Source organism: Zonotrichia albicollis, chromosome 3 (assembly GCF_047830755.1).
Source record: "Zonotrichia albicollis isolate bZonAlb1 chromosome 3, bZonAlb1.hap1, whole genome shotgun sequence".
Classification (NCBI taxonomy): Eukaryota; Metazoa; Chordata; class Aves; order Passeriformes; family Passerellidae; genus Zonotrichia; species Zonotrichia albicollis.
Window position 1 is genome coordinate 61,247,488 of NC_133821.1, and position 24,628 is coordinate 61,272,115.

General features: G+C 41.4%; 1 protein-coding gene across 2 annotated transcripts; it reads right to left on the reverse strand.

Annotated features, from left to right (window-relative positions):
- Positions 1-327: 327 nt before the first annotated feature.
- Positions 328-20,711, reverse strand: IL20RA (interleukin 20 receptor subunit alpha). 2 transcript variants are annotated; one of them, XM_005489221.4, is made up of 7 exons: positions 20,536-20,711; positions 8,971-9,100; positions 6,268-6,446; positions 5,424-5,599; positions 4,687-4,831; positions 3,993-4,132; positions 328-1,516 (listed from the first exon to the last, which is right to left on the reverse strand). In XM_005489221.4, exons 1-7 carry the CDS (start codon positions 20,600-20,602, stop codon positions 602-604), a joined length of 1,752 nt encoding a protein of 583 aa, XP_005489278.2. In that variant the 5' UTR covers positions 20,603-20,711; the 3' UTR covers positions 328-601. The 2 variants fall into 2 exon arrangements, with proteins under 2 accessions (XP_005489278.2, XP_074393717.1); XM_074537616.1 differs by having other exon boundaries at positions 8,971-9,069; positions 20,536-20,668.
- Between the last annotated feature and the right edge of the window lie 3,917 nt (positions 20,712-24,628).

Sequence of the window (24,628 nt, forward strand, 5' to 3'; positions counted from 1 at the left end):
TTTGTGTCCCACAATAAAATCGGATTCTGATCACATCAGTCTCCCCATCTCTCTCCATCGCCGACATCCGAGCTGCTCCTGCCATGCAGAGGAGCAGGCACCTGCAGGGCACGAGCCAAATGGGTGCTCAGCTGCCTCTGCCTAAGGCTGGGTGAGACATGGTCCAGCCAGCATGATTACAGGCCTTTCACTGAACCCCTTTGCTCTACATATTTTCCCGTTTTTTTGTTTGTTTTCTTGTATTTTTCCCCCAAAAGTAACTGCTTTCAAGTGCTGGTAATTAGTTTTCTCAGGAATTGCAAGGGGGGAAACATTCTCTGTAAAAATATTTATTTTAAAATATTTCTTCTTTTTATTTATTATAAAAAAAGAGTATAACCTCACAACAATCATATTTTACACAATAGGTTTATGATTAATGTAATAATCATTTATGTCACATCTGGAGACTGCTATAAATAACATTTAATGAATAAATTGTTAAACTGTGACGGTTCCAAAAATTTCAAAACATTAAGACATGCCTGTTCCCCTGAGTCTACCACTCTCTTTAGCAAAATAAACAAGATTTTGCACTTTTGAATATCTTAGAAAATTACTTTCAGTCTTCCATTTCTACATGAAGTCCCCACTGTTCCTTGAACTGCAGGAGATACATTTCTTGGTCCTCAGGTGATTCACCAGATACCCCTTTGTCATAGAGTCTGAGCAAAATTCCATCTTTGTTGGGATCATCATACTTGAATAGTCCTTCACACATCTGATTTTCAACACTGGATAAAGTAGGAACATACAGTCTTCCACTGTCAGGATCCCAGTCAACCAATATGGTCTGCATACCTTCTTTCTCTGTGAGGCCCTGTGTGGTTTCTTCCAGCTGATGATAGGATGCCTGCCCAGACTTTTCAGTATCCAGGTCCATGAAGTTGATATGCGTCTCACTTGGCAATTCATCTGCTGCATCAACCACCTTCAAATCAAGTTCCTCTGTTTTCTGTCCCAAACAAAGGTGTGCCACCCGTATCTCTAGCTGGGGGGAATAGGGCTGTCCTGTTCCCATATCAACCAAGTCCCCCAAAGCAACCTGTGGCTCACCCTGCAGCCCCCCAGGGGCAGAAAACATCTCTTCTAGTTTCTGACCAGGACTGAAGTCTTCAGTCCTTACATCATGCTCATACTCCACAACCTCTGCATTTTTATCTCTCCAAGTATTCTGTGTTCCAGACCGGCCATGAGATGCCCAGTTTCCAGCTTGGTTCCCTTCCACTAAAGTATCCTCTTTGAGTGAAATCTCTTCACATGAAAAATCAAGCAAATATTTTGCTTTCAGCACCTGCTCAGAAGGCAAATCCCTCCCTTCAGTGTCATTGTAAGCAGTGTTATAATGGGGACTTTTCCTTTCTGACAGATGTCTGGATTCCTCACAGTCATCCCCATCAACAGTGATAAGGTTGAGCACCATTTTTTCACTTGGTATGAAAACCCATTCCTTGCATTTGTCAGTGTACTGCCACACCTGCAAAGTAAGAAATATATTGAGTGAAATTTAATAAAAAAAACATCTTGATGGTTATACTACCTTATATTTTTAAAATACAATGCTAGGTTAGACCTCTTATTAAGAGGTTATTTCAATTAGGGAAGAAGACATTTAAGACGTCAATATGCTCTCCTTTTTTTATTCTATTTAATGTAAAATTATGTTATAATCAGATTTAATATCTCTTTCCTCCTCTTCCTGATGTCAAAATAATGGTTGGAACAATTCTGTCAAATACAGGTTTTGTTTCCAAACCAGCATAAACTCTCATGCTGGTTCAGAGAAAACATGATGTTTTCAGAGAAAACATCAGTCTTTGTTCTTGGACCAAGGATTACTGAATCCATTCCACTCCTTGTAACCAGTGAAGAGAAAATGTAGTCACAAGCAGTTCCCACAAGCAGTTTCAGGTAACATGTTCATGTATAACTTACAGAGAATAAAATAATACCAGGTTTTCTTTCAGAGAGGGAGCTACACATCAGGCTGAAGCACAGTGTACAGAGCCTGCACTGTGTAGTCTACCACAGGCTGCTTTTATGAATCTGTGCAAAATCATCAAACCGTAGGGATCTTTCTGAAACAAGTAAAATTTTTGATAGAAATCAACATTGTGTGGGCGTTGGTAGAGTGAATACGAAAAACAACCAGAAGGTGCAGTTCAGTGCTTTCAAGCTTGAATGAAGACTAAGACCACTAATTAAAGTACCAAGTAGTCTGAAAGGTTGCACAGGTCAAAAATGCTGGACCAAACAAACAGTTTATTCCATGTCCCCCCGGCCACACAGGGTGCCCATGTGGAACAGTCTGTATGTTGGGAAAGCCAGAGAGCATCATTAAAATACCAGGTCTATATTCATTTGTTACCTTAACATTGACTGAATCCAGAGGTGGTCAAATCAAAGTGAAGCTCCATGATGGTCATTAAAAAGTGCAATGAACATAAAATGAATCCCAACATTCAAATTACATTTTTATTAGAGAAAAAAACCTCCTGGAATTAGGATTTTATTCTGCTACTGAGTGGGAATTTTTCACTAAGTAGCCCTTCATGCACTTGGACTTTAAAGAGCTCTGTCCTGTTAGCTCCCCAAGAGACCAAGCTATCTCCCCATACCATGACCTGCATCCCAGGAACAAAAGATAAAGAACAAGACAGAAACAGACTTTTTACAAGGGTCTGTAGTGACAAGGGACAATAGTTTTAAAATGAAAGAGGTTCATTTAGACTGAATATAAAGAATAAATTCTTTACTGTGAGTGTGGTGAGGCACTGGAATATGCTTCCCAAGAAGCTGTGGATGCACCATAAGGGCAAGTGCTCAAAGGCAGGTTGGATGGAGCTTTAAGCAACCTGATCTAGGGGCAGATGTCCTTGCCCATGTCAGAGTGGTGGAACTAGGTACCTTTGAAGGCCCCTACAAACCCCAACCACTCTGTGATTCCACGGTTCTGTAATCCAACCAGTGTCCCCTCAAGCGGAGGAGGTATTTCTGTGCACATCTGAACACACTGCAGCAGTGCCTGCTCCAATCCTTCTGAACTCACAGTCCCTCTGTGAAGATTTCTCCTGTCACCTCTGCATTTGTCTAATCTTCCTCAGCAAGATCAGCATGTTGAAACCAAGTCCCTTGTATCTCCCATCCCACGGTGTCACACAGATTGGATTAACATTGAAGCCTGCATTCATTATTATAATTGCATGTTTATGCTTGAGCAACTTGCTTAAAGATACCTGTGAGAAAGTTCTATTGAACTCATGAGCTGGAAACCAGTAACATTTCATAGACTTTTAAGTATTCTTTCTAAAAATCAACAAATTTTGCAGCACTAAGAAATTTGAGAACATTTTTTTTTGCAAAAAGTGTATTTGGGCTGTCTAAATAACAGAATGTGTTTATAAATTTTTGGGTGTTAGGAGATGGTACAGTATTTCAAAATATTCTAGAAATCCAGGTTAAATTTTCTGTATGATGCACATATGTTAAATCCTTCACAATCACAATTAAATGTAAAAATCTGGTAATACGCAGTAACGGCCCAAGAAAACATCATGCTGTTTCTGTACTGCTTAATTGTCTTCCCTTCTTGTTTCTGAATTCAACAAATTAATAACTTTTGTCCAACTGACTTTACACAGTGCTTCATCTTAGATAAATTTACAGAGTTCTGACACCCTGACAGACCTAGTGCCTTAAGTCACTGCTTAAGGCAATGACTCTTCCAAAACCAATGGCTCTGTTCTGATCATTGCAAACTGAAGTTATTACTCTGTTTTTCTTGCATTTAATAACCCTTGATGTGGCTTTCTTCTCTTGATCTCAGTGGCAACTACAGCTTTTATTTGGAGCTACCCAGAGGTTCCTCCAAGCCTGCTTGGACCCCTGGGAAACACACAGCTCTGCTGGAGTGCCAAGGTTGGCAGTGACCTCCTGCAACAAAAGACACTCACCAGGTTTGTAGGATGTTTTTGTTTGTGGATGTGAATATACTTGTGCACCCAATAGCATGCCACAGAAGTAAAAAGGAGAGCCAGCATGGTAGGCATAATATATCCAAATGTGATTGTTATACTCTCATCTTCTGTTTTATCTGTTAATAAAACAAAAGTTTTCATTGTAACAAACAACTTGTTAAGGTATGTGGACAGTAATGTGAGCATTCACCCTATTGCATTTTGGATACAGAATGCAAATGTTTTAGATAAACACGGAATTTGCAGGAAATGAAAAAAAATATATTTGAGTTACAGGACAATTATTATTATTATTGTCTAAATGATAAATTAAATTATATAAAGAAATAATAACATCTCCTTTAAGTTCTCCTGTTGATAACTTCAGAATGACCCAGATCTGCTACCCCCAAACGGCATTCAAGGAGAAAAAATATTCTCCATGCACTAAAACTCAAAGAATGCAGGTAATTTTCTACAGAGGTAGTGATGTACCTTCCAGTCAGTCCCAGCTATGCTTTAGTAGAGGCAAAGTTTTCATTGGTACAAGTGCACAGAGAAGGGAAAAACTATGCTAATTATCACTCTCAAAATGGATACCTAAAAAACTCACAAATTCAATCACCATAGTTTTTCTAACTTGCATCTTCTTTTTTTTTTTTTTTTTTTTAATTTGCCACCTCATACATACCTTTCAGTGTAGTAATGCAATGTTCTTTGGAAAAGGCACTGTCCAGAACTGGTGTGGGGACATGTATCTGTGCACTGACACAATAAGCTGTTCCAGGTTCTAACCACGGCACAACCAAGGTGTTGTTGCTGATGGAGAAGAACCACTGGAAGACATTAAAAATATTTTTCCTCCCTTTAACTCCTGAGATACAGAAAGGTCATGAGCATGCACATTTTCTAGAAAGGTTGATACTCTAAGAGCTGCCAGCTGCATCCTTTTCCTCCAAATGCAATCAACATCAAAGTTACTTGTTAAGTCACATCCTCTCTGATTATTTTCTCTTCCCATCAAAGATTCTTGTACCACTACTGAACAATTTCATGCTTCATATGCATCATGACCATCGGCCACTACTGGCTCACATTCCTGTGGTGATGTTGCATCACTCCAGCCCCGTTCTCACACACACACCCATGACAGGCACATGGTACGGTTCCACACAATATTTCAAACTGGGATGTTCAGGAAAAGCCAGGAGCCTTAGGGTAACAGAATTTATGTAGACCTTGGAGTCCAAAGTAAAGTTATTGCTATATTTCCTGCACCTTTGTGAAAATAATGCCAACAAACCAGCCAAACAAACAAACACAACCAACCAAACTACATTTGTCTGCTACAGGTTTGCTAATTTTGGCATTTCAAGAAGCACAGAACACATTTAAATGCAGCAGTTCCACAGCCTTGTCAAAGCTTACCCGCTTCTTTGTTTTTTTATTGAGGACAGACACATTGTACTGTAGGCCAGGGTACACCTGAAGCAGAGATATGGATTCTTCCTCTGGGCTTCTCTTCCATTTCTCAGGAGCAGTCAAAACGATTGAGATAGATCTGTCAGTAGAAGATACACTTACCATGGGTGGATCTATTTTAGCTGGAAAAATGAACATGTACAAAAAGCAGTCAAATTCAGCAGAGGAACACTGGTTTTACCAGTTTCATCAAATCAATCGTATTACATTTTTGCAATGATTGGGGGAGTCTAAGTAGAACATTGAAAATTTTATTTATATTAGTAGAAAAATATTTGTTTAGATAACTAAGAGGATTTTTACAGTAAGAAAGTGAATGCTGACTTGGAATTTTGCCAAGGAATTCCTGTGACTTTACAGGATAAACAACCTTGAAACTCAATTTGCTAAAATAGAATGAATTACCAGTATGTCCTTAGATTATCTGGCACAGATAAGAAATATTGGGCTCTAGAATATGCTTGCTGATTGGTTTGATAAAGCCTTTTCAAAATCAGAGTCATTTATACTGCGAATGTGCCATAGATTTTATTTGCCTTGAGTAAGGCTTTACCATACCATTAAAAAGAATTCAGTATATACCAGACTATATATATATCCAAATTCTGATTTTATTATTTCAATTACTTTTGTCAAAAGCAGAATATAAGAATAAATGTGAAACAACTGAAAAAAAATGTAACTTCATGCTAAAATTAAAATATTATACACTCTGAAGGCCCATGCAGTGTGAGCACACATTGTTAATCAAGGCCATTGAACACCTGGCTGTGTGCTTAGCTCTCCTTACTGTCTGTTAGAGGGTTGAATCGTGTGGTCTCCATCCAGTCAGAGCATGCCCCATTTAGGAATGCCTTAACACTTGCATAGTATTGCTCTTCGTAGTCAGAGGTCTCATGGGAGAGGTCACACCATGTTCTGTTTATATTCCTGCATTCTGTCTTTCTAATCCATTTACCAACACCGTACCTATATTGAAAAGAAAGAGAAAGAAGCTGTACAAAGGCTATTTTCAATATATTAGTCACCTCATAATATAATTTTCTCTGTTTTAATATGGCTGATAAAACAGTTTCTGTATTTAGCAGAAATCTGAAATTTCAAGGAATCCCAGCTTCAGCTGAGATGAAGAGCAAGACTTCCACAAGTTTTTAATGAAAAATAAATTAGAATAGGCCTTATCCAGAAGAAGCCAGATGAAACTAACTGGGATGTTAGTGACACCAACGTAAGTCAAAGTTTGCCTGTGCAGACCAGATATCTCTCAACATCAGTCTCCACAGATTTAGCATAAATTCTAAACACACAATAATTATATGGATAATTATTTATATGGAAACAAATAGTCCAGAGTCAGAATGGTCAGTGACACATCCTCAAGTATGGACACAGATGATGATCAGGGTCTCCAAGATGAATGACAGGAGACTACTCATTCCTGCCTGACCCTTCATTTTCTAGTTTAACAGAAAGACACAACTGGAACACAATGAATTTCAAAACCCTTCTAGTTGAAAAAAGGCCATGTATCTGTTACCAACAATGCCTTGGTACTGACCAGCTCTTGTACACTGGTAGAACAAACCAAGATTTCCTTGGAAAATTCCTGTTTGGATTTGCTCAGACATTCCTATTCCTGCTCCTTAAATTCACATTAAGAATTCCCCCTTTGGCTGCTGGTTAGTAAGGGCATGTGGCAGCTTCTGCCAGATCACTCACCAGCATTTTCCTATCTCAAGGCCTTACTCTCCTGGATAGGCAGAGGCACCTGAGTGTTTTTGTGCTCAGTGAAAGATGGAGATGGCCATACCTCTGGCGACAGACTGCTCATGGACCAGCTGGCCCCTCGGAGTCAGTGCAGCCAGTTGTCTCTCAACATTTTACCTCCCGTACAAGTCTTGGTTGATTTCTTGCAGTAACCATGAGGGAGTGGAGCCTGGAGCTCTGTGGGCATAGCCAAAATCCTAATGCTATTAGATGCCATCTTTTGTTAATGCTAGGGGCACAGGAGAAGGACTCTCTCTCCCTTCCAAGAAGAAAGATGTTCCTTCCCCATGCAGGAAGCGTGGTGGATGGAGCAGTGTTGGTAAAACTGGCCCTGACCAGAGGGAACTGTTTAGGTGGCACGGGTCAAGCTCTGCACTCTCTCTTTTGTACATTTTTATCATTAATATTGCTGCTGTCACTGCTCATTGTCTTATCCCATTGCTGTTTCCAGTAAATGGTTCTTATCTCCACGTGTGATCTTTGCCTTTTGTGCTTCCAGCTGGAGGTGGATGGGAAGCATATGGCACCATGGTTTTTTTTCAGGAGAACTTCTGTTGTCATCTTATTGCAGGGGTTCCATACTGTTGTCTCCTAACACAGAAGTTTCATATCTTCTTGGTATTTCTTGTGGGTAGCTCCTCCGAGCACTGACTCTTCTTCTTCACAAAGCAGCCAACTGATTCCCATTCCCCTCTCAACCAGCCACCCCACTCTTTTATAGCACTCTTCTTCTCACTGGTTACAGCTGTGGCCTGTTAAAGTCAGGCCTATTCCTAATCTCTGATAATTGGCCCAGCTGCAACTCCTAAGGGGTAAGATTAATTTCTACACTATCTTTATTTTCTTATATTCTATCCCCCTACAAACTTCTGAATTGGAGAACACCATTCCTAAACCATGACAATAATTATTGTTCACTCTGTAACTGCTGAGCACTCTTAAGTTACAGGAAACGTCTAGAGACCGACATTCCTTTTAGTGTTCCGAAAATGTTCCTAGATTGAGGGAAGTGTAAATGTTAAAGATTGTGAGCATTACATAATCTGTGACAGTGGTGCTACATATATTTAGAAGCCAAACTTATGTCACTGGCCTTCAGAATGACACAGTGCTCTTTCAGTGGGAATAAAGGAAATGGAGTCTGGTTCTCATGCAAATTCCTTGATACCCTTGATACTAAGGTGCAGACCTTGACAATATAAGGGCCTGATTCCAACCACAATACTTGGTTTTGTACAATGCTAGGAACACCAGTGGATTTTCTCCTAGAGAGGCTTGCTGGACCAGAATAAATCTGGGAGAGTGGGTCTGTCAGGAAAGAGCAATGACACATTGGGTATTGTTAATATCGATTGAATCATACATCTCCATATCCATTTAAGTGTGTACAGAGGATGTATGCAGACAGATACCAGTCCACAGCAGTTATTCTTCATCCTTCTCTCTCATTTTAGGAGGAATGCCTCTGAAAGCTTCCTTAGTCTTAGAATGTTGCTTCCTATACTTCTTTTGTAGGAAGAATATCTCCGTACACACTGTTTAACTTAGTGTGAAGTTAACAGTGCCAGAAGCAGAAATTAAAAAATACACTGCTTAAGTCTAGCTAACACTTTAGTTCTTTCTTTATATCAGCAATACTTTCCATGAAGCTGGGCTTTCTTTTTAAATCATTATTTAAAATGCTAAAATAAAAGCCAGTGGGAGATAAATAAACAAGCCAACTTACACTGCATATTTCACCTTGTAGAGTACTCCATCACCCGTGCCTTCTGGTGCTGACCAGTGAAGGACATTCTTCATATTTACAGATTCAAAACTGACATTCCTAGGGTTGGGCAAAGAACAATACAACTCTCCTGAGAAAGAAAATAAGAAAGGAACAACATGCACTAAGAATCAGCAAATGCATACCCTCCCAAGTAACCAACACAGTTATTTTTAAAAAGTTATCTTTTTTAGCATTCAAAGTGTGATGTGGTTGGCTGTGGGAAATCAATTTTTTTACAAGTGTCCCCACCTAGTGCAGTCTCAAATTCCATCTTTACAAGTGTGTTTTTTCTCTAGCAAAAATGGCTTTGCCATTTATGGCAGGCATGGAAATATTCAGGGAATGGAAGCTAAAACTAGAAAAGCTTGGCCTAGAAGAGACACACATTTTTAAAATTGCAACTGCATTTGAATATCACAGAAAATTTAGCACTGAAAATTAAAAAAAATATTCTTAATACTTTACTAGAATCTTCTTGTAGCTGAGTGGATTTTTAAAAGGCAAACCAGGCATTTTAGAAAAAGACACACAGAATGTACTGCAAACACAGCTTAACAAACTGAAGTATGACTTTATTCTGAAGAATTGGACTGGATGATCACAATGGCTCCAGTGTCATTTGACCATCCCTTTTGATTCTCCAGAAAGTCAAAAGCAAACATCTACTGTGAGGTCACACATCTGACTTGCTATTAATTGCACCAGCTTTTGAAATTAATAAACAGGCAAATTTCAGTATCCTAAGAACACAGTTTCAGATCTTTCTGATAATGACCTCTAATCTAATAAATATCATGAAGGTGCCCACATTGCTAAATTGCTTGCTTGCAAAACGAAGCCTGTGGGCCCAGAGGAAGAGTCTCAAGTTCAAAGTTATGACTCAAGCCTCAGCTATTCCTGCCATGCTCTGGGGGAGCAACCCTGAGCTGCCCCTGCTGGGAAGGAGCTTCCCATTGCGTGCAGCCACAAGAGCATAATAGGGAAGAGAAAAAGTGACTCTGTGGTTTTTCAGGACTTTTCAAAACCTTTAATCTCCTTTTCCGGGAATGCAATTCTAGTTCTTGAGATAACAAAATGAGGCAGAGAAAATGGGAAATAAAATAAACCTGTTCAAATGAATAGTCCTTGAGCTGTTACTTCTGTAAGCAGACCTTAGGGTATTTTTGTAGCATATTTTGCTATTATTAGAGCAATAGTGTTCATCCTCCTGTAAACATAACTATAGTTGCTTTTGTAAGCAAAAGCCACCACCATTTTCCTGATTAATGTGCAGACTTGTATCTGTCTTTGGGCCAAAGAGTAGAAGATTTTTTTCTCTTCCATACATTTATTAAAACAATCTCCTTGCAGTTCTGTAGAGACCTATTACTTCAAACGGTCTCAGTGCAAACTCTTGGTTTTCCAAGCCTCTAGCTGCTCATTAAGGCTGCACTGGTATATACATTCATCTGTATCTTCAGATCACAACACTGTTCATCTAAGGTATTTCTAATGCTGCTCTCTTTTACCTTTAGCACTTAGACAGCATTCAGTGGCTTCCATTTTCTAGTCAGAGAACAAGTTTTGTCAGGTATAGTCCTTAGGGCAGGCTTATCTATTTACAAAAAGTAAAAAGTCCCATTTCCTTGACACTTGGATGCAGACATGTCCCATGACAGTCAGCCTGTAAGACCTCAAACTATAGGCTTGGTAGTAATATAAAAAAAGTTCCAGGATGCCAGGGGATATAAAAGCAGCAATAGGAATTCTCCAGGAGTTTGCTTTATTCTAACACTTGTTTCCAAGTGGGAGATACAGAATCTAGAAAATCAAAGGTTTTCATTTCACCTAAATAAATGTCCTCTGCAATTGCTTTAAGTGAATCCAAATGTAAAGATGAAGCTGATCAGGAGAGGTGAGAAAGTTGTTTACCTGTACCTTTCCATATTTGTCCACCCTTATTTTAAAACATTTGTATTCCTCAAGCACATTTTAAAGTAGTAAGAGTCAGTAAGAGTGAGTGTGGCTGTTACATTAAATCATTTTTCAACTATTAACATGTGAAACTGACTCTTTGGCATTTTAAATTTTTTTAAAATTTTTATTTCTCTCCTCCCATTGTGGTTTCTGCTGTGGTAAATGAAGTTTCAAAACACAGACTGCAGCAGAGGAGCCAATCTCAGCATGCAGAAGCCTCAGGTTATATCTTTACAAGATCTAAAGCATTACAACACTGCTGGTGTGCTCCCACCTACCCCAACTCAGTGAGATTTGGAAGGTAAAGGGACTGAGACTGTTAACTTTCCATGAGATGCAAAACCAGAGATTTGGTTTCTATTTCTGGTTTTGCCCCTTTAGTAAAAGGCTCCTGCCCTTGCAATAAATTGCGCAATTTAGTTATACCACAATTCTGCATGTGTAAACAAGAATAAAGCTAGCATACTCTCCTATGTCTCCAGGAAGAGTTAAGAATAAGTTCCTTCATATCTATTTGGTGATTGATAGTATCAGGAGGCATGTGTAGAGAACAGATCATACATAGAACTTGAATGTTATACAGTTATCAGTCAGGAAGGAATTCAAGTATATGCAACAGCTGCATGTCTCAGTCTTTTAACCTGTCTTCAGTCTTTCAGTTTCTAGTCTTTAAACACATGACATCCAGTTGTATTCTGATTTTATTTCCATTTATCAGGATTCATGGCATGGGTGTCACATAGAGCATTTTCAGTTTGCACTGGCCTAAGAGCAGAAATCAGTCACCCATGTTACTTTGCTAGATTTAGTCTGTCACAGTGATTGCTAGCAATGGCTGTCATTCATTTTCCATTTCACTTTTTTTTTACAGCTAAATCACTTCATTAAATCGATACATGGGAAAAAATGAAACCCTTATTACTGTCTTTGGAAAGGCTGTAAATCAAACCTTGAGTAAAATCATTGTTTACATCTTCATGACTGATACCTGGACTGGAAATAAAGTAATAATACAGGCTTGCAACCTTCACCACAAGGAAGAGCCAAGTCCCGTTTTAAGAACAAGCTATAGTGAGACTCTCCAAAACAGACGTGACTTAGCCTGAAAACACCTTTGCATGTGAGTGAAAAACCCCACTGACGTCAGTGACATTACTCACATGAGTAAAAGTCTGCATGGCAGGGTGCTTCATCTTCTCTTTATGAAATCACCAGCCAGGTTTAAAAACCTGGTCAGTTTTAATCACACAGAGCTCCCTGCCAAGTACGTGCCTTGCTCAAGTCAGTACTGCTCAAAGCTCAGTTCTGGTTATAGCCACATCTATCTACCTACACACATGCACAGACACAAGGATAAACACACACAAATTCCTCGTGACAACCATTCCCCATTCAGTACATCTGTGTTTTACCTGCCAGGGGGTCCCCCTGCCTGTCTTGGTGACAAACAGCTGTGCTTAAGGGCAGTGCTGCAGAACAAATACAGTGCAACTACCCATGTCCTCTGGCTCTAAACAGATTTTTTAGCTTTGAACTTCAGTTGGTAACCCAGCAGCTGCAAAGCATACAAATATATAAATACAGAAAAATTGAGATTATTTTTTCTGTGCAGGGGCAAAAATTTTTGGGTGGAGAGAAGGCAGAGGACCCACTGAAAGCTGACCTATAGGTGCCTCCTGTGTGACCACTGTTGTTTACTGTAGCCCTCTCAAGCAGAGTGACCATCTGCTGTATTTTACTGTGGCATGGCACAGAGGTGCAAACACCAAATTATCCAATCAAATACAGCAACAAAGAAGACCACAGAACCTTCTAGACAACTGCAGGATACAATTTAAGACAGTGAGTGATGTGGAAAGCATTAATATAGAAAGATGAGCCTTACTGCAACAGTCTTGTTACCCACAGCAGAAAAAGCCAATAACTCCTCCCCTACAGTCATTTCAGAATTCAATCAAAAGAGAAACTGCTTTTCTGACAATGGCAGAGACTTGGGCTTCAACTGTGGTCATATTTTCTTATACAAAAGTGGCCCTTGGGAGCACCTCCAATGGAAGGAAACCTTTGTGCTGGGTACCAAACTTGTGGGCATTACTGCAGCTGTGCCTCAGCATTTGCAGCTGCTGCTTCAACTCCATGGATTGAATCCCCACTTACACACCTCAGAGAGGGGACAGCCTTTCAAACAGGCTGAGTCCCTGATTTTCCTTTTCCCACTGGTAGCTTAGACCCACCAGTGAAGCATCAAGCAATTAAGGATCACTCTAGGATACCTTGCTTCTGGCAACAAATGCTCTAAGCCACTGGTCTTTCTTTAGTCTTTCAGTTCAACTTTGTGTGACTTCCATCGTATTCCTGTGACATCTTGTTTGCTCCTCCTGAGCTGTTGCTCTTCATTTTTTGAGGCTTTTTTTCTCTTTTCTTTCTCCAGCTCATCTGTTTTGATGGTTGTGTTGTTCTTGGTGAAAAACAGTCCCTCAAACACATGGCTAAGTATAACATAAAAATAAAAATGGTCGTACTCAGAGCAAATGTCCATTCAGCATCATGTTCAGTGTTCTTCACAAGCAGAGTGTTGGGACTCTACTTTCTGGTACATCTCCAGCTCCAGGAAAGTCAGCACTGGCCATGCAGGAATGCAAGGGAGTGCATCAAGTGGTAAACAGGGGGACTGAGCCAAAACTGGAGATCATAAGTTACACAGAGAAAGGGAAACTCACCAAAGCCAGGAGTACACTTTAGCCAACTTATTACTTACTCATCATCTTAGCAACAATTTAAACAAATGAGTAAACTTGTTAAAAATTAAGTGATCCTGAAAGTTTTTCTCTGGGCAGATTCTTTTTGACTCAAGCTCACCAGACCAAATAATGAGGAAGAGAAGAAAGAGCAGGAGGAGGAGGAGGAGGAGGAGAGGTACAAAGGAGCCATTACAGCTCAGCTGCCTTTCTCATGGTGGGTTGCTGGAACTCTGGTGTTGCAGGGTGTGAAGTCAGGTTAGTGAAACCCTCTGACTTGAGTGGTGCTGGTGGGAATGTGGGGAGGAGCACAGAGGTGATTTCCTGTTCAAGTCATAGCAGCACTCGAGAGCTAACCACAAAGCACGCTCTGCTCTCCCACAAGAGGAGCCCACCACTCCCACCACAGCCTGCTCAGAGGGGGCACGGGGGAGAGAGACAGGGACAGAAAGGCAAACATAAGACTGCATGAAAACCAGGTGGTGGAGCAAATGGAAAAACTTGAGGGAAGAGGTGGGGAAAGATGGGAGAAGGACGAGACTGGGGCACATGGGGTTTGTTTTTCAAGAAATGGGCAGGCTGCCACTGGAAACAGGTGAGCCTGAGGAGGTAATTTCGTCACAGTGTGAGTGGAAATACAGCCAGAAGAACTGCAGATACAGAAGTGGGACTGAAGCTGTGGCTTGCCCTGACAGGCTCTCCTCCTCCATGGGAAGCCTTGCCGTTATTTATCCAAACCCTGCCCTAAATTACCAAAACACTTCTAAAGAGAATATTGGCCAAAGGACATTACAGACTCAGTCCAGAAACACCCAGCCTCAGAAAGGAGGAGAAATTCTTCGCAGTCCATTGAAGGTTTGTTAGGAGAGAGCTGGAGAGGACCATGGCAAGTGACACCCATTCCTTTTTGCTACCATGTATGAAATAAACTGAACTTTCTTTGCACTGTGTTGAAAGTTTGCAAGTACAAGAGCAGAGCTCCCATCACCTTCCCCATGCCCTGCTGCAAACACCTTTGATGGATGCACTCTAGCACGCGAAAGTTATTGCAGGTATGTTTTCTATTAATTCTGTGTGACCAATACTGGCCTAAAACAAGCAAACGAGGTGAGTGAAATTCAAGGTGGGTTTTTATTAAATTAGTCACAGCCCTTTCAAGGCTTTCAGAGTTGTAATCTGAGGTGCTGACTGAGGTGTTTTGTGCTTGATGATTTGATTTGGTTCCAGTGTGGTTCTTTTTGTTTTTAATTTAAAACGGAAAGAGGTTTTGTTAAGTTTGGCATACAAAACAATTTTTTGTCAAAAAGAACTGCACTAATTTTAAAAACCCAGTGGTGGCACAATGCCATGATGTGGTAGCTGTTTTTTAAAGCACATGCTTTGAAATTATTTGAAATACTGAAAATTGCCTGTTTAGTGTTTAATGTTGACTTTTTTCTTTTCTACCTTGAACATGTTTAGCACTACCAATTTATTACTGCGTAGATCAATCACATTGAACAGCCAAGAAAATGCAAGCTTAGTTAGAATACCTCTGGCATCTTACAGGTGTTTTTCAAAGTATCCAAGAGTTAAGCTTTCTATTTGAAATATTGTAAAAATGAAGCTCTGTGACAGTTATCAGCCAAATTGCCATACACAACATTTTGGTACACTCCTAATCCATCTTTACATAAAATATCTATCTTTTACATATAAACTGAACCAAAATGATGTTTGGCTTTCATCATTCAGCACTGACTAACTGCTATTAGGTAACAACAGTCCAATTACAACTAACAATATTATATTTATTGCCTAATAGATGTTGCTCCTTGCTCTGTGACCTACTGATGGCTTTTCTAGAAAAGAGATTTTGCTTTTCTTGGGAGTCAAAACAATTTTAATTAGTGAAATCCACAATTCTGAATCCACATTTTGCCTTGGACAGGAGATTGAATGCAAGACTGATGGGGGATGAGCACTTGCCTTCCTTTATGAGGGAAAGGCAATCCTAAGAAGATGAAAGTTGAACACCTTCTGCGCCTGAGATCTGAGAGGAAGGACCAACAATCCCTGAAAGCTTGTAATGCCTCACCTCCCTCAGGGAATGCCTCTGGGAAGGAACTGTTTGCAGAGAACTCCTGGGGCACCTCTCCATTGGTGAAAGACTGAACAGAAATGTGGTGCCTCCAAGCAATACCCCAAGTTACTGGCACACCAAGTACAAAGAAAAGAGCTGTATGTAATTTTAAATTCTATCTAGGGATAGTCCTGAGCTCCAAAATTCAGGCTCTTACAAAGCTGAGCTTCTTAAAATATGGGAGCTCTTGTTCGTCTTATAAAAGGTGGCTTTTCTCTCGCTTACTTGCAGATAATCAATAACACTTCTCAGGGAGAACTCGATCAGAAGAAATCTGTACAAGCCAAAACTACAAAGCCAAACATAAACAGGAACAACACACACACACACACAAATGACTTATCCTAACCCCTTTTTTCTCTTGGAATTAAGACTATAAAGGTCACTAGACAACAAGAGCCACGGAAAGGAATGGTTCTCAGCTACAGTGTGAAACTGAGTGCACGGGGAACTGCAATGCACATCTAATTTTGGGCTTTAATCACAAATCCCAACGGTGTTGGAAGTGCCTCTGTGGAATGAACTGCCTCCTTTAACCATTTCCATCCATAATTATCAGGCAATAAGAATTTGAGGAATCACACACAAAGCCAAGAACTAGGGCTAGATCTCAGTGTTGTCTAGAATAGCCTGGCATGAGATTGGAAGCTGGAGATGAGAAGGTAAGGATAAGCCTTTCAGCTCTATCAACTCCTTCACATACTGCACTTCTCCTTAAGCCAATATCCATTTTTATTTATTTCTATGTTACATTTACTCCTCTTTCCTTCACAGTAGCAGAGAGCAAGGAAATATTGTGCAAAAACACCAAGCTCAACCCCTCCATCTACTTCCACCGTTATTCCTGAAGGTTTATGCTCTCTCTGGTAAGCACACAGATTATCACCAACACACATGTATTTCAATCCTGCAAAGTATATAGACATGTACTAGGTTATACAAAATACTATGTGCACACAATTTTCAAGCCAAGAGTTCAAAAAACCATTAAAAAGATTTTACAATTTTTCCTCCACTGCGTTTCCTATATCTAGCCTTTTATTCTGTATTTCCCAGAACAAGTTCAAAAGAGATGTTTTGTACATTCCAGTACAGTTCTAGTAACTGTGAAAGAAAACACACAGAAATTTGCTTAAAGGGAGGCCTGAAGCTGCTTTTTAAACTACTATTTATTAGTAAAAATATAACAAAGTGGAATACGAAGGTTGGAAATTAAATCAGGTGTGTCAATGCAGAACAAGCAAATTACACTGCTATTAGAAAACGTTAAAAAGGGGAAACATTCAAGGTTGCATCATATGAAATGTAGTTCATATAGCCACATACCAGGTCCAGTGGGATCTAAGGCTGGATGTATGCTAGCAAGGACTGCTACCCCATATAAGCAGTTCTGTTAGAATTAAAATGTTTCTACTGAGAAAACCTTGTCCACATTATATACATTTCAGGTTTTTGCATTTCAACATTGGGCCAGCTGTACTTGCACTCGATACACTGATGAAGCACATCTTCAATGGGAGCTTCATCCACAAGAAATTGAACTCCAAGACTGTGTTACAATACAGGCAAAAATACAGTAACAAAAATTATTGAGATTTGCTTCAAAATCACATACCTTACCTGAATGAAAAAAGTAAAATATGCCTTAAATAAATCAAAATGCTTCTAATTTTGCAGTACAGCATTAAGGCTCATTTCCCTTTCCTCAGAATAAGGATACACTGAAGTAGCAAGTGCATTCTTTCTTCTGTATGGATCTACAAGAGAGAGACTGGACTCTAAGGGCCAAGGATTTCAAGGTTTCTCTAACTGCAGAAGAATGTGGTTAGGGAAACCTCTCATAAAAGCAAGCAGAAGAATTTAAGATGAAGCTTGGTAGACTAGTATTCTACCACTTAGAAAATTCAGGCTGTTCCTTCATATCCTTATCAGTTCCTCACAAAAATTGCTAAAGACTTCCATGTGGTAAAGAGGAACATGCTTGAACATTCTTGATCCCACTGATATCCATTTTATTTCATATTTTCTGCACTTTTTTATTTGTTCTACAGTACAGATTTTTAAATGGTTAAGTGAAACCAATTCATAAAAAACCCCAATTGCAATGACAAGTGACATTTCTATCCTTGCTCAGATAGTCTGTTAGATACAGTTCATAGACAGCAGGGCCTGAAAACAGTTAGAGACTGCTGGAACAGCAGGTGTAATCCAGAAAGGGTAAAATCATACCAACTAACACATCACAATGAAAACAAAAGTTGTTTTGCAAAGGTCAAGCTATAATTTAGTGTGTAAATGCTACTGCTGCTGAGGAGTTCAGAAAGTTACTTGACAAGAGATCCCAAGGAGACAGGCACAGGACAGATCCCGTAAGATGTAAGAATCTGAGTCTGCAAAGTCCTGCTGTAAAAGTGCTTCTCACGGCACTTGGGTCCTGGTTTCTTCTGTTGGAACAAAGAATCCAAAGGGGACTCCTCTACCCTATCACTTCACATCAGAGACATCACACAAGCACTGCTATGTCAGTTCTACACTTCATATAATTTCTTCCATTATTAGCAAAATACTGCTAACGTTTACTGACATTCATGGTCCCAAACTGAAAAAGATTAAAATGGAAGCTCAAAGCCTTCAGTGAAAGGCGCAGCTCTCCCTTCCCTGCTAGTATTGCTGACTGTCAACAAATCCCTGAAATCATGTCCACGTAAAACCTCAGGAATGTGCAGACTGATTGCTTTCTGCCTTGAACAACCACTAGACAAAGGCAGCATTACCTCCTGGACATTTTTCTAAACTTTCTTTGGAATCAAGACCAGTAGTAAACACATTTTAAAGTTTTAAAGTTTTTTTTTAAAGGGTAACTGAATGCCAGTTGTACAGATTTTCCACAACACTTGCATTGATGACCGTGGAACTAAAATAGGATGAAAATTATGTTGTCAGTTACTTAAAAAGAAGCTGGCACTGGTACCTCTGAGAGCAACTCAAAATCACTGATGCATATTGGGGTAGTTTATCAAAAGAGTTAGCTGGGACACTGTGGTAGTGTGTTGTTAAGTTTCTTGTGTTATTCCCCCAATTTATGTATTGTTCTCCCCTATTATGTGTAAAATGGTTTCGTTCCCCCAGTTTTTCCCGCCACTGCTAGCCTGTCAGCTAAGTTGCTATAGCAACTGCTATTCATAGTTGCCGATATGTAATTGCTTCTCCCCTTGGTTTCCCTTATAAGTGAAAGTTGTTTCCTCCCTGTCCAGTCAATCACTCCCTTCCTCCTCCCAGGTTTCGAGAACCTTCTCCTCTCTAGAGATAGTGGTTGGCTGGGGTCCCAGGACACCTCCTTTACCTTTTGATTATTGGTCTCCATGGAGTGTCAGTTCTGTGAAGTTCATCCCCTCACCTTTCCTGATTGGCTCTGTCTGTACCCACCCCCTTGCTTTATAATCCTGTTTTCACCCCCTATGAAAAAAAAACTTTTTCCCGGATGGTTTCCCGGTGTTTGGATGCGGCATCACCGTCAATAAACCGATGTTTAACCCCCGGGAAATGGTCAGTTCCGTTCCTCTCCTATATCAGCGAGGTACGCCAGTCCGCAGCCAGCACAGCCCGAGGCCATCAGACTCCGGAAGGGTGCTGGCCAGGAATAGCAGAGGGGCGTCGGCCTTTCGCCCTCAGCTAGTCGGATTCTAAACTTCGGGCCACATACGTTCTCCTCTGCAGGACACAGTACTGAGTGGTGCTTGAAGGCATTCAGGTTGTGGAGAACTCTCCTCACTACCTTCCAGCTCTCACAAGATCAGAAAGTTTTGGTGTGGAGTTAAATGGGATCAGACTCTGTCTTTATGCATTGAGTTTTGGAGACAACATTTGCAGCAGAGAACAAAAGCCCAAAGGCAGAGTAGGTTTCTTGGAAGATCTGTTAATCCTTCCAATGCCTTTCTCCTTTTTTTTTAACTGGAGATACACAAAAAAAGAGAAATAACACATGATTTTAACAGCAGCAGGCGACTCCCCCTGCACACGCGGTCCAGGCTTCAGTTTATGAGCTCATTCCCACTGCGTAACATCCTTGTCCATGCGAGACATTTCGCTCTTTGAGCTGCTCCAGCTGCCACCTTGTTTGTTCCCTCTCTCTCCCTCTCGTGCTTGGATGCCCCCATATGATAGAGTCAGCAGGTGGGAGATGGGACTGGGAGCCACTCGGGACAGTAACCCAAGAGTATCTCTGCCAAAACCCCACCCTGACTTTGGTGTTAATCTAGCTCTTGACTGCTCAGTTAGACTCCTGAGGGTGGTGCCTGTCAAACAGAAAAGAATCTACAAACACCAAAGGTATTTGGGGAATTACCCAAACGCGTGTAATAAGAACTATCTCAAGATCACGCTATCAACTTAAGAGCTGACAGCAAAATCAGTGCAGAGCTTCCTAAAACCTAATTCCAGCGAAAAGGAAAAGATGAAGCGACATTACAGAAACAGCCAGCTCTCCTCCTCCAGCCAAACCACGAGCAACACCAAGGCGCGGCTGTCTGGGGCGGACGGGAGCTGCGGGTGCAGAATCCCGGCTCCCGCTCCCAGCCGGGCAGGGATGCTATCCCGGGCACCCACCTGTCCCAGCTCCCGCTGCCACCGGGCAGGGATGCTGGTCCCGGGCACCCACATGTCCCAGCTCCCGCTGCCACCGGGCAGGGATGCGTCCCGGGCACCCACCTGTGCGCGCCGCGGGGCTCGGCAGCAGCAGCAGCAGCAGCGACAGCGCCAGCAGCCCGGCGCCCATCGGGGCCGCATCTCCCGGCCCGGGCGCCCTTCGCGCCGCGCAGGGGCCGGGCAGGTGGGAGGACGGAGGAGGAGCCGGCGGTGCCGCTGCCGCGGGCCTGCGGACGGGACGGGCGGGGAGGAGCTGCGGGACGCGGGGAGCGCCCGGTGCCGCCCCCACGCTGCGGGGTGGTTTCTCCTGCATTCCTCAGAGCTTTCACTGATGAATAAGTCTCCCTCGAAACCACCGTGAGACATGAGTGGGATGCTCTTGCACACCCCATTTTTTCTTTTTCTTTTTTCTTAGAGGTAAATGAAGGCTGACGTGGTTCATCACTGAGTGTTCAAAGATACACAATTAAATGCGAAGTAGTGGGGGAAATCGTATTTGACGATGGAAAGAGGCTATGGAGTCTCCATGCTTAAAGACGTTCAAAATCCACCTGACGGAGCTGAGCATCCTGTTCCACCTGGCCCCGGTTGGAGTAGGGGGGCTGCAGAGGCACATTCCCACCTCAGCATCTGGCAGCTCTTCAGGGTGCTGAGACATCAGCCCTTCTTCCCTTAGACGGATCCCTGCCAGCTCCTTTCCTGCCAAATGACCTGATTTGCTGTCCTCCCACTTGTTACGTTCCCTTCACGTTTACCTTCTCCATCTTGGCAAACTTTTGCCAGTTTTTGTTCTCTTAATCCTTTCATCACCAGCCATTGCCCTCAGGCCTTTCTGTATAAAAGGAGTATTATGCAAACAAGAGCCAGGTATCAACAAAACTGCTACAGATCACTCCACTGAAGTGATGGGTTGACTGGTAAAACAAGAGGCTGTCTTTGGAAATTGTCTTGCTTGTTTATCTAATTCTAATTTGCAGAAGATGAGGAACTGTACATGGTGCATATATATGGTAATATATATTGTAAGTATATCTATCCATATAGACGTTTACACTATAGTGAAGCTCCTGATGGACCTCTCTCCCCAGTTGCTGTTTCTGTCTGTTCTACACCATTTTTTTGTCTAAAACAAAAGATATACATAAGAAATTAATGATAGAAGAATCTCATTTTAGCAGGACAGGATCTCTCTCACATTACAGCAAATTTGCATATAGCCCTCAACTTCCGCAGATTTGCTCCAGATTGATTGTACACAAGAGTGGTTAGGAGTAGAATTTAACTGCTCTACAAGGTGACTAAAAGATTGACTAGGGTGAAGAATTTATTCTTTATTATAAAAAAATTAGTTCAATAAGTTAATAATTCAGCTATACAATGGAAAAATTCAAAAGAACATTTAGGATTATGTATCATAAATGATTTGAAAAAAATCCAATCCTTGACGTTTTGATTTTTTCTCCTTTTTACCTGGGTGTTGAAATGGTGTTGGGATAAGCTTCTGCCTTTGTCAAATAAGTGTGAGAAAGAGATGATAATCTTTCCTGATAAGATTCTATGTTACAGGTGTTCAGGAGCAGTTTACTTCTCCAAGGAACTTGCTGGCAGGCTTGAGGGGTTTTTCTCACCTGACATCCTTAGTCCCAGAAGCCCAGCAGGAGGGAGGAAATTCTGTGTTTTCTGGGGTGAGGAGTGTTAACCAGTGTAAGACCAGCTTGATTGCATCAATCTGGGACTGCAAGTGCCCTTTTTGATTTTCTTTCTCTCTCCCTGATCACAGGAGCTGCAGCTGGAATCAAGTCATAGTTGTGCTTTTCAACAATCTCCCTCTCATTCTCAGTACCATTCAAATTTCTGAGAAATACGTTTATTTTGCAGAACAGTGCACAGACAGCTTTTTGCTTGAATACTACCTGTAATCCCAGACTCCTTTTTCAGTCTCAGTTGCTGTTGGCTATTTCATTGGAAATTTGCCTGAGCGGGGCTGGCAGTGTCTGGCCTTGTGTTTCTGGTGATATGTTGGCTGTGCTTGGGTGGTGACTGAGCTGGGTGTGTTAGCAGGTGAAGAGTGAGGTAGATGGACTGCACAGATATTTCTACAGACCATATTTCTTTTCTGCAAGCAATAAGAAGAGCCCTGTTTGGACAAAATAGAGTTTCAGTCAAGATCATCACATCCTAGATGCATCCCACTGGATCTGGGCCTGCTATCAGTGAAGACAAGAACTCTTCTGAGACTTTTCCTCCTGACATCAAATAGAGATATGGTCTCAGAAAATTGAGGGCCCATGCTTTACTTTGTAAATAGTTTAACTCAGCAGTGTAAATGAAAGAATAATTTCAATGCATATAGCATCAGACATTGCCAAATATATTCAATAAGAACAACATAAGAACTAGAAGGACCTGAAAGCTTCAGACACGTGGCCACAATCCAATCTAGCCTTGCCTAACTGATCTTTCTATGGAAATTTTTAAATTTTTGCAATTTAAGATGCAGGTAGGCTGCTTTGGACAATTTTTCAATTATACATAGAAAAGATAAATGCTCTTGCTCAGTGTTGTTATTATATAGCAAGAGGTCTATTATCATGACATTGCAAGGCTTCCATATTGCTAGAGTTTCATACCTCCTTGATATTTCTTGTAGGCAGCTCCTCCAGGCACTGACTCTTCCTTGTTCTTGCAGGAACCAACTGACTCCAGTTCCTCCTCAGCTAACCAATCCACTCTTTTATAACACGCTTCTTATTGATTACAGCTGTGGCCTGTTAAAATCAGGCCTGCTCCTAATCCTTAATAATTGTCTCAGCTTCAACTCTTTAGGGGGTAAGATTACATTCTATACCACCTTCATTTACTTATATTCTATCCCCCTACAGCTCAGAAAATATTTCAGAAAATTTTTGCCTTTGCATCCTTTCAACAGAACAGTAGCAGTGTACTGTTCTTCAGAGGAAATTAAAGAAAAAGTGCTTGAAAGCACTAAAAGGTGCTATCAGACTTATGTTTTGAAATCCATATGTAGAACTGAGAAAGGTGCCGTTTGTGTTTTTTGTGCTCACTGCAGGAACAAATCTGTGTCTTGTGTAACCTGACCAACCACCTTGCAAGTCATAAGAGGGATTTTTAGGTATAACCAATTGATTTAGGGTTAGATTGGGGTGTGTGGGGGGGCGTACGTGGCCCAAAGTTCGAAGTCCGGCTAGCTGAGGGCGATGGCCGACGCCCCTCTGTAATTCCTGGCCAGCACCCCTCGGCGTCTGATGGCCTCGGGCTGTGCTGGCTGCGGACTGGCTCACACCGCTGGTATTGTCGAGGAACGGAGCTGACCACTTCACCAGGGGTTAAACATTGGTTTATTGAAGGTGTAGTGGAATCCAACGTCGGGAAACCAGCTGGGAAAGTGGCCCCAAATAGGGGGTGAAACAGGATTATAAAGGAGGGGGGTGGGTACAGGTGGAACCAATCGAGAAAGGTGAGGGGATGAAGTTCACAGAACTAACACTCCATGGAAACCAATAATCAAAAGGTAAGGGAGGTGTCCCAGGACCCCAGCCAACCACCACCTCCAGGGGAACGAAAGTTCTGGAAAACCAGGAGGAGTGGGGGGGTGATTGACTGAGCCCAGGGAGGAGAAAAGATTTACTAAAAAGGGAAAAAGGGGTAGGAGAAATTATATAACTTGGGTGACAGACACAGGGGTAACCATGGTAACCTAACGGACATCAGGGCTGTGGCAGGAAAACTTGGGGGGACAAAACCATTTTACACATAATAGGGGGAAACAATACATAAATTGGGGGAATAACACAAGAAACTTAGCAACACACTACAACAGGGGTGCTTTTTTCTGATACTGTACAGTTTTGTGTCTCTCATATTTGCAACATGCTTTTGCCTACTCATCAGTTCTCTGTTGTTGAACCTGTATTCTGCCAGCCAGGTTCAAACTCAGGCGCAGGCCACTAGGTTTTTCCACTAGGTGCAATCAAGAGGCACTGGTCTTGCTGTTCAGTTCAGCAGAAGATTGATGGCAAGGTGTCTCTTTTGCTACTCCTGATACTTGTTGCTTTGCTAGTTAGTGCCTCTAACACTGTTCACATTGATGGGAAGACTCCCTGGCTGCTGGCTTTGCTGCCCTCTCTGCTGTTAT